The 13,847-nt window shown below is 42.9% G+C and overlaps 1 protein-coding gene across 3 annotated transcripts in view; it reads right to left on the bottom strand.

Moving 5' to 3' along the window:
- Positions 1-13,847, bottom strand: part of KCNIP4 (potassium voltage-gated channel interacting protein 4) — a gene marked incomplete at its 5' end in the record, with an annotated part of 258,129 nt that overhangs the window by 24,674 nt on the left and 219,608 nt on the right. For 2 of the 3 annotated variants that reach the window (XM_081332492.1, XM_081332491.1), the window contains one exon: positions 4,675-4,799. In XM_081332492.1, coding sequence (XP_081188618.1) covers positions 4,675-4,799 — 125 coding nt within the window. Of the gene's footprint in view, positions 1-4,674; positions 4,800-11,134; positions 11,241-13,847 lie in introns of all 3 variants that reach the window. The other variant, XM_081332490.1, reaches the window with a different exon arrangement.

Below are 13,847 nucleotides of genomic sequence, written 5' to 3'. Positions count from 1 at the left end.
TTTCAATCTGCCATATTTGAGACACCAGATTTTCACCTTATTTGCTAAAGCTGACATCCATCCGTCTGTCCGTCCATCCATCCATCCATCCATCCATCTATCTATCTATCTATCTATCTATCTATCTATCTATCTATCTATCTATCTATCTATCTATCTATCTATCTATCTATCTATCTATCTATCTATCTATCTACCGTATCTATCGCATGGCATACAATGTCAGGAAACCTACAGGTGCCAGAATGTGGTCCTGACAGCCTAAATTACTTGTCCGTCATCCTGGGTGCTTGCCTGCCTATCCTTGGCGCTCCACAGGGGGAGAGCTGGCTTACACCAGCTGAGTAGCAGGTGGCTGAGTTGCTGGCTCCTCTGGACTCCTCCAGCCAGTTGGAATGGGACCAACTCACCCAGGCCAAGCTTGGCCCAGTCCTGAGTACTGTATTCGACCTGGGCTTTGGGGGACATACAAAACCTTCCTTCCCTTTTCTTCCTCTTTAACTGCAAGAAACTTATCAATGAGCAGAAGACGAGAACTGGGGGGGGGGAATGGCCACACATCGAGCACTTGTTTGACAGCTTGCGCAATTTGCTGTGAAGTGCTCCTTAAATAAGGCGCGCCACAGAGTCGTCGGCTTGAAAGGTTAATGACTACGGCAATCAAACTTTCCTTCCGTGGCCAGGAGGAGAGGAGGGGAAGCAGCTACAAAACTGAGTTTTCCCACTGAGGATGAATCATCAGCCCAGCTCGGGAAGCCGGGAAGCCAAAAAACGGCTGAGGGCCCTGCTCAATCTATTTCCCAATTACAATATAAAAACAATTTTCTTTTTACTCAACACAAAATGCTTTCTCCAGCGACTCAGATTTGGTATCACTCAGCTGTAAGAAATCTTCCAGTAGCTATTTATTCCTCTGATAATTTGCCCTTGTGTAACAGTTTAATAAGGGACGTGGTGGCTCAGTGGGTTAGGATGCTGAGCCTGTCGATCAGAAGGTCGGCAGTTTGGCGGGTCGAATCCCGAGTGCCGCGTAGCAGAGTGAGAGCGCCTGTTACGCGTCCCAGCTCCTGCCAGCCTAGCAGTTCGAAAGCACGTAAAAATGCAAGTAGAAAAATAGGGACCGCGACGGTGGGAAGGTAACAGCGTTCCGTGCGCCTTTGGCGTCTAGTCATGCCGGCCACATGACCACGGAGACGTCCTCGGACAATCGCCGGCTCTTCGGCTTTGAAACGGAGATGAGCACCGGCCCCTAGAGTTGGAAACGACTAGCACGCATGCGCGGGGGAACCTTTACCTTTACCTTAACAGTTTAATGCTACTTATCCCTGTCTTACAAATGATATCTTACAGCCCCGTTTATTGCTCTGATCTAGTGATGCTACTATTGATCACTACTTAGCATGCACACCTATCCACGCACAGTCCTTGATTAACTTGTGCTGGTCGTTAAGGGGTTCATCACACCATCAACCTGATTTTCTTTGTAGCAGTTGGTAGGTGAAACAGATCAACTCAGTTCTTAATGTGCTTCTTAAGTGAATCCATGTGATTCTTAAGCAAGATCTGTGGTCGTTAAGTAATGGGTGTTTTTTTGATCGAAACTGGAAGTAAATGCTGGTTTCCAGTAAAAATCATTGTACAATGTGGTTGTGTGACTGAAGGAAACTGCAAACAGCTGTAAATGAAGACTGGTCGCTGAGCACCTAACTGTGATTATGTGACTGCAAGGGGACAGTGTCCAACAGAATTCTGTGTCATAAGCACCTTTTTTTTATTTAAGCAACCGGCCATAAGTCAAGGACTTGGAGGCATCTAGACAGGTTCTCCTACAAAACACTCCAGAGGATCAGTCCCACCCATCAACAATGCTACCCTCCAGTCCTCGGTTAATAACAGTAATCGTCAGGGGTGTGTGGTTATAAAGCATAAAGTCATACGACTGCACCACTTCACAGCAGCAACCCTGGTGTAGCAGGAAAGCCGTGAGGCTGAGGGTGGTGGGTGCCGGGCAGGGAAGAATCTCCATCGGCAATTGCATCCCTTTCCTGCAGGCTTCCCCAATGACTTTGCTTGTGGGAAGCTAGGAGGGACGTTTGCAAGTGGAATCGCCTGACTGTGTGGTAAGTTCCTGTCATACATGTGAGCCGGTTCCAGCACCCATATGTGATCATGAGATCACATGACAGTGAGGGTGCTGAGATAGCCAGAAAGTTGAGTTCTGGTCGTAAATACCATGATACCGTTGTAACTTTGAACTGAACAACCAATCATTTACCAAGGACCACCTCCACCGTATCTCTATTATATCTGCAACACGAGGGGAATACAATCTTGTGTACTTTGTGTCAACTTTGGGAAGCCCTGCTCAGCATTTCCATTAGCTAATCCAGCTACTGAAGTTGCTTGGAAGAGGCAACTGGAGCAAGTCAGGAAAAAAAAGGCGTACAACTGTTTCATTCTGAGGAAGAAGCAAAGTCTGCCGCTTGACAAAGGAAATTTTGAAGAGACATTTAGCTTGAGTCTTCATAAAGCAAAGCTTTCCTTCAGTGATCTCCATGGCCATCAAAATCCTTTTTTTAAAAAAAATGCATTTCCCATGAAATTTGTTTGGTGACATTGCAATTGGTGAAACAACCCTGGGATCTTGGCCTCTGATTTCATTCTTGATCTTCAACTAGAACTTCATTCACAATTACAAAGCCTATTATCAACAGATTCCTTTCAATATAATAATATATAAAGTGCTTCCAGCAATTGATCAACTAAAAGGCTGATGGATCTGCTAATTGCATCTTCCCACCTTAACCATTGTACTATTATGTCTGAATTACAATAATTCCATGTAGTTTTGAAGTGATGGTTTCAATGTAACACAATTGCAACCAGCACTTGCAGAACAGTAATATTTGTCACAACACCACTGCCATATCCCAGAGATTGTCATTCCCAGAAATGTAACAAAATGCTCCTTTTCCGCCTAGCAACTGTCAAGTGAAGGTAAGTAAATTAATAGCTTCACTGGTTCAGCTCAACAAAAAGCTTTGGATCCATTGCTGGAAAAGGGGAATTGCTCACTGTCAAATACTGCTAGAACTTTTCTTAATGCTTCCAACCATTTGTTATATGAAGAACCACACCGAAAGAAGAGATATATTCCCACAGGGCCCAAATAGATGTTTATGGGGTGTTTGCAACCATTAGGCAGAGCCTTGGTCCTCTCCCATGGCTGGTACTCTCCAAATAGTATTTGAAGATATGCTGTCATCGAGACCCAGAGGTCTTGACTATTCCCAATCTCCTTCCAATTAGCTTTTTTGGCTTGCTGTTGCCGCCCCCCCCCCCGCCACCATTTTGAGAGAGGAACAAAAGCTTTCTTCTGCTTAACATCGAAAGATAAAGCAAAGTGAAGACAGATGGAGGTAGGAGATAAGGATCAGGAGAATGAAAGTCGGTCTACTGGCGCATCTATTCCCAATTCAGAAGGCTGAAGAATGGCTACCTTGAGTCTCCTGCAGCAGAGTGGCTACAGCAGAGTGGGGAAAAGACCTAACCTTACATGCCGGAAGGCCTGACATGACAAAGGAATGGAGGACCTGAGGGCAGGAGGAGACAGAGTTGTTGATCTATCCATGAGTCAAAAAAACAAAGCATCATATTTGTGGTCTTCATTGCTACTTCTTATCTGGCCTCTGTCACCTCTGCTTTACATCATAACCAATCACCTGACCCTCTCTTCTCCCAGATAATGGGGAGAAAAGCCTTACTGGATTTTGAACACCTTGAAACTGTTCTTGAAGGGGTCAGAAATGTGGGAAAACACTACATTTCTACCAACACCATAAAGAGAATTGCTGCAAAGTAAAATTATGTAGCGGTGAGCATCACCGCAGAGTTTCATCGTCCTGACACGAGCCCTAAGTGGGAAGGTCTTCCAAGACCTTGAATGACCTAGAAGCTCAGTCACAATCCAAACTTTGAAAAATTCAAAGAAGGAGAAAAGGTGTTTCCTCCTAATTTGAGAAGATGGGCTTCCTTACTACTTGGGACCAAGGTAACTTTTTATTTTCAGTGGTAAAGTATTTAAAGTGATGTTCCAAAATTAAAAGCTAAGCATTTTGTGTGTTCTTAGAATTTTGTTGCATGAAAATAAAGCTTCAGGAAAAAAAGCAACTGATCTGCACTCGTGTGTTGGCCAATGAATCCCCATTGGTTAGTAAGACTGGATCAGGAAGTTTTTCATTTCTATAGACTTTCTCTCTGACATACCGTCTAGATTTCCTTCTGTCTTCCTGATCTTTTTGAAATCCCTCATCCTAACCTTCTCATTCCTGAGGATCATGTCTTCCATGAAACCCATGTCTAGCTCGCTTGGGTGTGGGTGTGCACTTCTATTGGTGTGTTTTTCTTCTGTCCTTCCTCCCACAAACGTTTTGCAAAACTCTTGCAGATTCAGCAACAGTATTCGAAGAAGCACTTTGTCCCCCACAAAGATCACAACTTTGGGTCACCTTAGCCAACCATTCCCAGGAAACAAATCGTTACCATCACGTTCCCGAATGCATTGTACTGTTCATGAGAAATAGGCATCACCTTAAAATTATGCAAATTCTTTCAGTAGTTTCCCAATTCTTATGAATCAGCTACTTTGGGGCCACATCCAGAAGAGACACTTACATTTTTGAACCCCCGATATAGAATCTGAAGTTCCTTCTTGGTGAACTTGCTCTGGGCTTCCAGCAGCTCCAGGGCTTCCGGCCGATGCCGCACAGTGGCCATTTCAATTTCATCTTCTACGCTGTCTGTGAAAGCAAAGGAAAAAGGGAAGATGGTCAAGAAGGAATCCGGTTATGGCAAAAATAGATCTCCAGTCATGGCCACCGAAGCTGGCAAAGAAAGGAGTTAGGTTGGATACATCAAGTTCATCAGCTAAAAGCAGCAGCTGACAATAATTACAGCTCTTTGCTGTAACTGGCCGTTCATTAATAACTTATAAAATGTCATCATAGGACTGGACATTTAGGTTTCTCAATATTGCATTCATGGCTTTTGTAATTGAGTCCATCCATCTTACTATTAGCCTTCCTTCCTTCCTTCCTTCCTTCCTTGGAGCCCAAATGCCTATTCAGCAACTGCTCTTCATAACATGGCGTGGATAACCTATTAACTACTAACTTGCTTTAGTTGCGCAGATAAGCATGCTAGACCCTCAAAGCCTGGTGTACTGTTCTTCTATTCTGATTGACATACTGTGCATGTCCAAAGTCTCAGATAACATCTATCATTTTAATAGGAAGGAAAATAACCTGGACAGGTTGAAACAGCTGAAAAACTACTCAAACTCCTAGGCCTAGAAGACTGTCTTTATTTGTGAAAAATATCGAGAGAGACAGAGAGAGAGATCTGAAAATACTTGTTCCTACACAGTTTTCTTCTACTCCATGTGATCTCCCTTGACATTTGCTAGGCTGCAATTACACACCAATGCTTAAAAAAAGTGCAGAAACCACCTTCACAGTCTCAGTTGCTATTAAAATAAAAGTTACCACTTCTTAGGTTTGCAAAGAATCTTGTTGAAAATAAACGAACACGGCCTGCTGATATTTCACAATGTACGTGCGAAGACCAGGAAGAAAATTAAAAATAAATTGGTTTGGGTTTTTTTTTCCCTCTGGGGATTCCGCCCAGGATATTTAAAATGAATATATTGTTGATTGAAATAGGAAAGCTAAACAAGGGCGTTGGAATGATTTTAACAACCCAGTACAGAAACAATGGCAAAGTCCTGCTCTCTACGGAAGTCAGCGAGACGGAAGCTAAGGGGTGGAGAGAGCGGTCGATTGATCGTAAGCAGAATAAACGCATCCACGTGCCTTTGCAAAACGCAGGAGTGAGTCCACAGCCTCACAACTGCTTTGTGGACTTTCCAAGTGCACCTCAGATGGCTTTGGAAGCACAGACCACACGGTCGCTCGGTGGGGTGCCAAAGCACAGCATCTGTACATATATGTCTTTAATATAAAGACAATTTGCGAAGCCTTCACAGCTACTGCATGTTCTGGAGGACCAGGCTGCCTTAATGAAATGAGGTGGGGGCCCTTTGCTCCCCTCAGCCCACTTCCTGAAGCCCGCCCTCTTGCCCACTTCACACAGCCCTAATATTGCGTACCTAAATATTAATCGTTCTGTACTGCGCACTGCATACTAACTAATCCAATTTTCCAAAATCAAGCCTTTTTAGAATCTGCCCAATTTAAATACCTCTAATTTGCATTTGAGAATTAAATCTTTTTTTCCCCTTTTTTTAAGTAAGAAGTGGCAAGCGCCACTGCTCAATATTCAAGAGACTTAACAGACTCCAATTTTCAAGTCATGATAAACAGCCTGCAAGCAGTTGCTAAAACCTGTCATGCAAACTTTATCCCAGTTTGGGGGGGGCAGTACGCAGGGGGGGGGGAAGAGGAGTTTACGCTCCACTAATTTATAGCTTAAAATTTGTTCCTGACAGTACAATTTAAATGAAAGGGCTTCCAACTGCATTTCATTAAAAGATTATTTGATCACTGTGGATTCTGTTCCTTATTTAATTCTGTACAGAGCACATTTTATTCTTCTGTGATCCAAGAAAAACTGTCTGTGAGATACATTATTCCTGTGCCACATTAAAGTATTATCTTCATAATCTCTCTACCCTGGGTGTTGTTTTTAAAACCTTGCTTCCCGGTATTACAAGATTAAAGAAAGTAGGGTAATTTATTTCACCCTTTTTTTTTACATAATGAATGAAATCAATTTAATTACAGCAAATGACCATCAACGTAAAAAATAAAAAAGCAAACACAACAAAGACAGTTCAACAGTATAAAGGCTGACATTAAAAAATTTAAAACCAGAGAAAAAGAAAATAAAATGCAATGCAACAGAATAAAACATAAAATAAAATAGAAGTAAAAGTCAGATAGAAACATGGCAAAATAAAAGAGAAAATAAAGACATCAGAATGTCCTCAGTCCAAGATTTTATGGACAATTAACCAGTGGAACAGCTTGCCACCAGAATTTGTGGGTGCTCCCTCAATGGAGGTTTTAAAGGAGAGACTGGAGAGCCACTTGTCTGAAATGACCTAGGGTCTCCTGCTTGAGCTGGGGGTCGGACTAGAAGACCTCCAAGGTCCCTTCCAGCTCTATTCTGATTGATTGATTGATTGATTGATTGATTGATTGATTGATTGATTGATTGATTGAACTTGTTGTGGATAAAAACAGTGCAACCCTGCTGGTGGCGTTAGGCTTCTGCTCTGTCAGTAGGAAATGGACTCAGGGACTGAGGTTTTGCTAAAGGGGATAAAGATACCTGGGCAGGTAAAATGACATAGAAAGGCCAGTAGAAGAATTGATGCAAAATAGTTTTGGGTTTGATCGGATCACAGGGAGAAAAAGCTCCCACTGAATGGGGTTGTATATCCTATGTAGGAAAAAGATGATAAAAAAGCAGGCTGAGACTCTGGAAAGAGGGCAGAGAGGATCAGGGGCCTGGAGGCTAAAACGCGCCAAGAACGGTGCTTCTCGCCTAGTGAAGGGAAGGATTGGGGAGGGGACACGATAGCAGGCTTCCGATATTTGAGGGGCTGCCACAAAGATGAAGGGGTCAACCTATTTTTTTTCAGGAAGTCCTCAACTTATGATCAACACGGAGCCCAAAATTTGTGTTGCCAAGTGAGAAATTTCTTAAGTGAGTTTTTACGACTTCTCTCAGCACATCTGATAATAAGTGAGTAATTCGGCCATTAAGTGAATCCCATGGACGTTGCTTGTCAGAAAGTCGCAAAAGGGGATCACATGACCCCGGGACACCGTCATAAACGTGAGTCAGTTGCCAAGCATCTGAATGTGAATGACGTGACCATGGGGAGGCCGCAACAGTCACAACTGTGAAAAACAGTCGTAAGTCCCTTTTTTCAGCGCTTTGAACAGTCACTAAACCAGCTCTTGTAAGTTGAGAACTTCCTGTACTTTAAACTAAGTTTTTCTCCCTGCAGGACGGTGTACATGTACCATACACGTGTGTGCTTGTCCGTGCTTACATGAAACCCCTCCCTCCCCATTCCAAGTAACAGAGAAGCTTAGCCTTTTTTGTGGTTGTTTTTGTGAAGCAGGGTGTGTACACCTGGGGGGGGGGGGAAGGAAGGAAGAAAAATCAGCCCTTCAGAAAGAGTGAAGAAAGCAATTACTTTTTTCAGGACTAGTTAAGAGAGCTTTGCATTTTGGGAAGAGCACACATAACTGAAACCCACCCACAGACGCTTCCTTTAACTTTCTGAATTGGAATCTTCAATATTTTTACCAAAAAAAACAACCCCTACACTCCACCATAGCATAATTGTACACATTAGAAAAAATATACTAATTTACATCCAACGTTATTATACTGATTTCAGGAGTGTGATATTATCTTGTCAAGAATGTAAGAATTTAAAAGTTTGGATGAAAGAGTTGGGAGCGGGATGCTGCAGTTTGTTAGAAGGCTTGCCGATGGGCCCGTAGGAGGGACGAAGAAAAGGGGACCCACAGAAAACACCCAAGTGGGTGGCAGTTTTCAAAACAGAAGAGATGTCTCACTGAAGAAGACGGGATGATATTTGAATAAGGAGTCCCTCTTGTTATCCAGTCCAACCCATGATTAGTAGGACTCTGTACCCCTTTCAGAAGCAGAGAGATGCTTCTGAAGCCCATCTGCCATCTGCCTGCAACTCTTGAAACTAAGCGTCTTTTTCCTTAGGATTATCTAAAGCAGGGATCTCCAATTTGTGGGCAACTTGAAGACTTGTGGACTTCAACTCCCAGAATTCCCCAGCCGGCATTAATTCCCAGTCCCAGAATTCCCCAGTCTACAAGCCTTAAAGTTGCTTCCCTGGTCTAAAGAGAAGCTGCATGATCCAGAGAAAAGACATAGCTGCTTTAAAGAGCTGCACACAAATGCTAGTTTATTATTCCTTTGCCTTTTATTCTTCCAATTTAAAGAGCTGGTCCCTTAATTCATAGAAGAAGGAAAGGGATATTGGAACCAAACAAGTGACACGCCTGGCTTGTAAGTCCACTGCAATTCTGGCCTGATTCCATCTGTGATTCATTAACTCACGCTTACTGATCCGAAGCCAAAATCAGGTACAGTTCTGCGCTCGGAGATATTTCTAGGGAGAATGACAAAGAATTTTTGGAAGTACCCCCCAATTTTTTTTAAAAAAAATGGCAGAAAAAACAATCGAACGGGCCCAAACACTTCCAAGAGAGATGTAGATGGTCTCCTCTTGTAAAGAGGGAGAAGGGAAATTTCGGGGGGAGGAATGGCGTATCCCGAAAAGGCCACGGCGAGTTGACCAACTGGAACTTTGAAAATCAACCTTCTGTGCCCAACATTTGTTCTTCTGATTTTCGGCCAGAAGCAATTGCACCGTCCAAGTGATGGACAATATTTGTGATTTTGTGTGCCTGTAAGATACTAAAGATGATTCATACTGGAGGGGAAGTGAGCATACCTGGATAATTTTGTGCCCTGCATCGGTAAAGAGGCGCCAATTTTCCTCCTTGGAATCCCTTTTCATCCCACACCTGCTCCACAGCCAGATTCCAGCTCTTCTGCAGCACAGCAGTGGGGCAAAATAAGGTTTCGCCTGAGAATAATTCCTCCGCTTCAAGCAAAGCTGCCAAGAGGCCCATCCGTTGAGCAGCAGGCAGAGCCAGGCATTTAAAGTCAGGGTAAATAAACATTCCGGGGAGTCCCAATCTATGTCAAATGTTGCCTTGTCCTGCTCGCTCCTATTTAACGGCTTAAAAATAGTGTTGTTTTTCTTTCCACCCATTTTTACTTGTGTGGCATAATATTCACTCTCCGTTAAAATGATCACTTGATAATCTCAGGAGCATTTAAGCCCCCCGACGATTTGGTGAGACGTTCATTGGGGAGGCAGTGATTTTTCTCTTCTAAAAGAGAAACTTACTTGCTAAGATCCTCCCTTCGATTGTTTATTTTTAAAATATATTTTATCTCATTCCACCCTGTTTAACTTCCTCCTCCCCCCCCTCCCCCTCCCCACAAACCCTACTCCCTCCTAATAGTGATGCTGTTACCTAGCTGGGTAATGGAACGTCTGCAAGAAAACAACCCAGCTCAGAGAGCACAAAAGGCCCTGCAATTTTCCTCCTCCTCTTCCTCCCTCCCCTTTCAAGCTAATTTGGCACAGCAAGCAATATACAACAGCATATTCTTGAACCACTAGCCTGTTGCTGAGTCAGAAGACTCCCGTGAATGAAACCCCAAGCATATTTCAAAAATTACATGTTCTATAGTTATTGATTGTGGGGCTCCATGCCTGGCACAAGGAAAAGCTGATTTTCTCTTTTGTTGTGTGCTTCAATTCTGAACAGCCAGTCATGTTGTTCTACTGAACGGCTACAGAATTATGTTCAAGAATGGGGAAGAAGTCAACCCCAATGGTTAAGACTGTACCAAGCATTGACCACACGAGTGGATATCTCCATTTTTCAAACTCCCCTGGATGCTATACATGGTTATCCAACATTCAGTAACCCCAGGGGATTATTTTCCAATACGGCACTGTCAGACCTGCCCCAATTGGATCCCTTAGGAAACGAAGACCCTCGACTCCATCTTGGCCAAAAGGATGTTGGTTGCAGTAAGGTCAGGCTATCTCTGGGTTTCCCTCATGCGAACGATACAGAAAGATTTCCCCTCATCCCAGCCTCTCCCCCCCCCCACTCTATGACCAGCCCATCTTCAGCCAATCGGAATTTCCCAAAGAGTTTTGAGTATGCTGAGATCTTTTGGGGTAATCCACACTCTTTCTCAGGATAGGCTGGTACAAACGAGCTTCCCTGCTCTTTATCACCTGTCATTCCCCGCTCCCTAGTTCCCATCATGTACACACACATCTTTACTGACCATCTATCTTCCCCCCCCCCACTCCCCACCTCCTTGCCTTCCATGGCGGGATGCCCGTGAGGCGCCAAGCCGAATCAGGCAGAGCAGACGGGTACATAGATCCCACGAAACATGCAATTTTAACACCAAAAAGCTTTTCAATGGGAAAAGAAAGAGAAGGGAGAAAATAAATAGCAACTTGCTTTGGATAGCAGAAGAGGACGAGTTGGAAGACGAACAGCGCAAGAGCTTCAAAAGCCGCTCTTTAATGCTGTGTTTCGAGCTGCCCGGGCCGTAGAGGAAACCTAGAAGATACATTATCAAGACCAGGTTTACATTAGAAGGACACATTTGCAGGTTGGACAGTAGATATTTGCACCGGGAAGTAGGGAGCCCAAGTTGCAACCAAGGAAAACATTTCCAAATAAGTAAGAAATAATGAAAAGGGCCAAAGTCCCTCGTTTCCCAGACACAAAGGAAGTGACAACACAATCTTTCGAAATTGGATAAGATGTTATGTGACCAAGAAGTAACTGGCCCAGGCATTAAGAACAGATAGTCCTCGACTTATAACCATTTGTTTAGTGACTGAAGTTTCAACGGCACTGGGAAAAGTGACTTAGGACCAAGTTTCACACTTACGACCCTTTTGGTCACGTGATCAAAATTCGGGCACTTGGCAACTGGCATGTACTTACGGTGGTTGCATTGTGCCGGGGTCGTGGGTCGTCATTTGTAACTTTCCCAGCGAGCTAAGTCAACAGGGGAAGCCATATTTGCTTAATGATTTACTTAAGAACTGCTGTGCTTCTCTTAACAACCATGGCAGGAAAGAAAGGTAAAACTGGATACAATTTAACTCTGTTGCTTAACAACAGAACCTTTGGCCTCAATTGCAGTCATAAGTCGAGAACTGCCTGCGGGAACAGAAATTCATCTCCCCACCCCTCTAGAGAACAGCATCAAACAATGTGCATTTTATTTACTCAGAAACCATCGTAACTGGCTGGTACAGTTTTGCTTTGCTGTTTTCCTTGTGATGCAGCAATTCCCTGCTTTTTTTTTGGGGGGGGGGAGAAATTCTTAATCTATGAGATGTATGTATAGTTTTTTTTCCCCCTCAGCAAACCACATTCAGCCTTCATGTTGCTTCTTTGCGCATTAGGAAACTCAAATGAAAGGAACTGAATGCAAACAAGGTGGGAAAGGATATTAATCTGATGGACTGGTGGGAATTCAGAGGAAACTTTGAGTGTTAAAATTTGCCCGGGATTTCTAGAGAACTAACGCAACAAACAAAATTATCACAGGTTCCATGTTTTATCATTCCTTGCTAGCAGCCTCAGTTTCTTGTCACCTACAGCATGAAGACTATGAAAAGAGAAACAGCTAAGTTTGATTTGCGTTTCATTTTTTCAGGTCTGGGGTATCCACAAAATGTGAGGGAAAAGTCAAGATGGCAGCCAAAAGGATCAAATATTGAGTTGTTGTTTTTTAACCAAACCCTGCAGACACCCTTTGAAATCTACAGAAATGGACTTTTATGCCACAGTAAATATATATTTTAAGGTGCTCTTAATTTTACTAAGATAATCAACTATTTATATCAGCAGCTGGATATTGTGATCCAGATGACCTTGTACCTCCTATATGTATCTCAGTGGCTTTTCAGGTGTGCCCCAAAACAGAGTTGACCATTCTTTGCTAGACTGGCCCTAGATCTGATCTTTAACGGCTGTTTTTGGAACCACAATTCTAGCCTCCAGAAAAGTCTCCAGGTGAAGGTTTAGTCAAACATACCCTTCCATATAATCAATGTTTTATCTGAGAAGATTCCTCCAAGACAAGCCGAGGTTCAACTCGGTTCAGCCAAGATCTCCAGCAAGTTTCAAAAGCACTTTTGAAAAATGTGTGTTTCTGAAATGCTTCAGGATCTCACTACCCCACCTTCTTCTGCACCATATATTGGTTGGAAAAGATAATGTACGGAGCAGATGTTCTGTTCTTGTATAATAAATGAGGCAAGAAAAGGACAGGATAGAAAGCAGACAAAAATATCTTTTGGACTTTGCCAGCTTCCAAACCGATTTCACTTCTTATTGAACAAAAGGTTGTCCTTCAGATTTATTTAATTTTCCAAAACGTCCTTTATTGTCCTTTATTTTGGTCATTTTCTCTTTTATAATACAAATAGTACCACTTAATCTATAGTCTTTCCCAGGGGTCTTGTTAAAACAAACGTATTGTTTGATTTTAGATATATTTATTAGAATATGTGTTTTGGGATCTGGAGTTTTCCTTGGTGAAGAAAAGCAATAAAATATAAGCTATAACTTTTCTTTATCCTTATGAACCTCTTCCGATCTGCACCTTTTTCAGGACTGTCCTTTAATTTTTCCCAAGAAAATATGGCCGCCATATTCTTGGGTGAAGAAAAAGAGTCACACAGTGTAAGATTTATTTGTCTTGTGGGAAGTCAGCCCCCCCTCCCCAAGAGAAAGAAATATTTTTGGAAATATTTAAAAGGCAGAATATATTTCCCAAAAGGATTTTAAAAGCAGAAACCAACCCCGCCCCCAAGTCTCTCTGTCCCAAATAGAAACCAAGTCTGCAGAATTGCAGATGTGATCATCTTGTCAGAAAGACTGGAGTCAGGAAACTGGGATTAGGAAGAAAGATCCCTACAATCAATAATCCCTCACACCAAAATCTAAGAGTCATCCAGCCACAGCCACAGGGAAGCAGGATACGACTTTTGGGACATAATAGGATTAACCCACCACCATCAGAATACCAAAAGGCACACTCAGACTCAGGTCAAAGTTCATGCCGCAGGAACAACTCCAAACAAAAGGCTCCAGAGGGTATAAAAACCCACTCCCTACATCTGCTCTCTCTCTTTTCTTCCAGAG

Source organism: Vipera berus (genome assembly GCF_964194415.1).
Source record: "Vipera berus genome assembly, chromosome: 7".
Taxonomy (NCBI): Eukaryota; Metazoa; Chordata; class Lepidosauria; order Squamata; family Viperidae; genus Vipera; species Vipera berus.
This window is presented reverse-complemented; position numbering and strand designations above follow the sequence as displayed.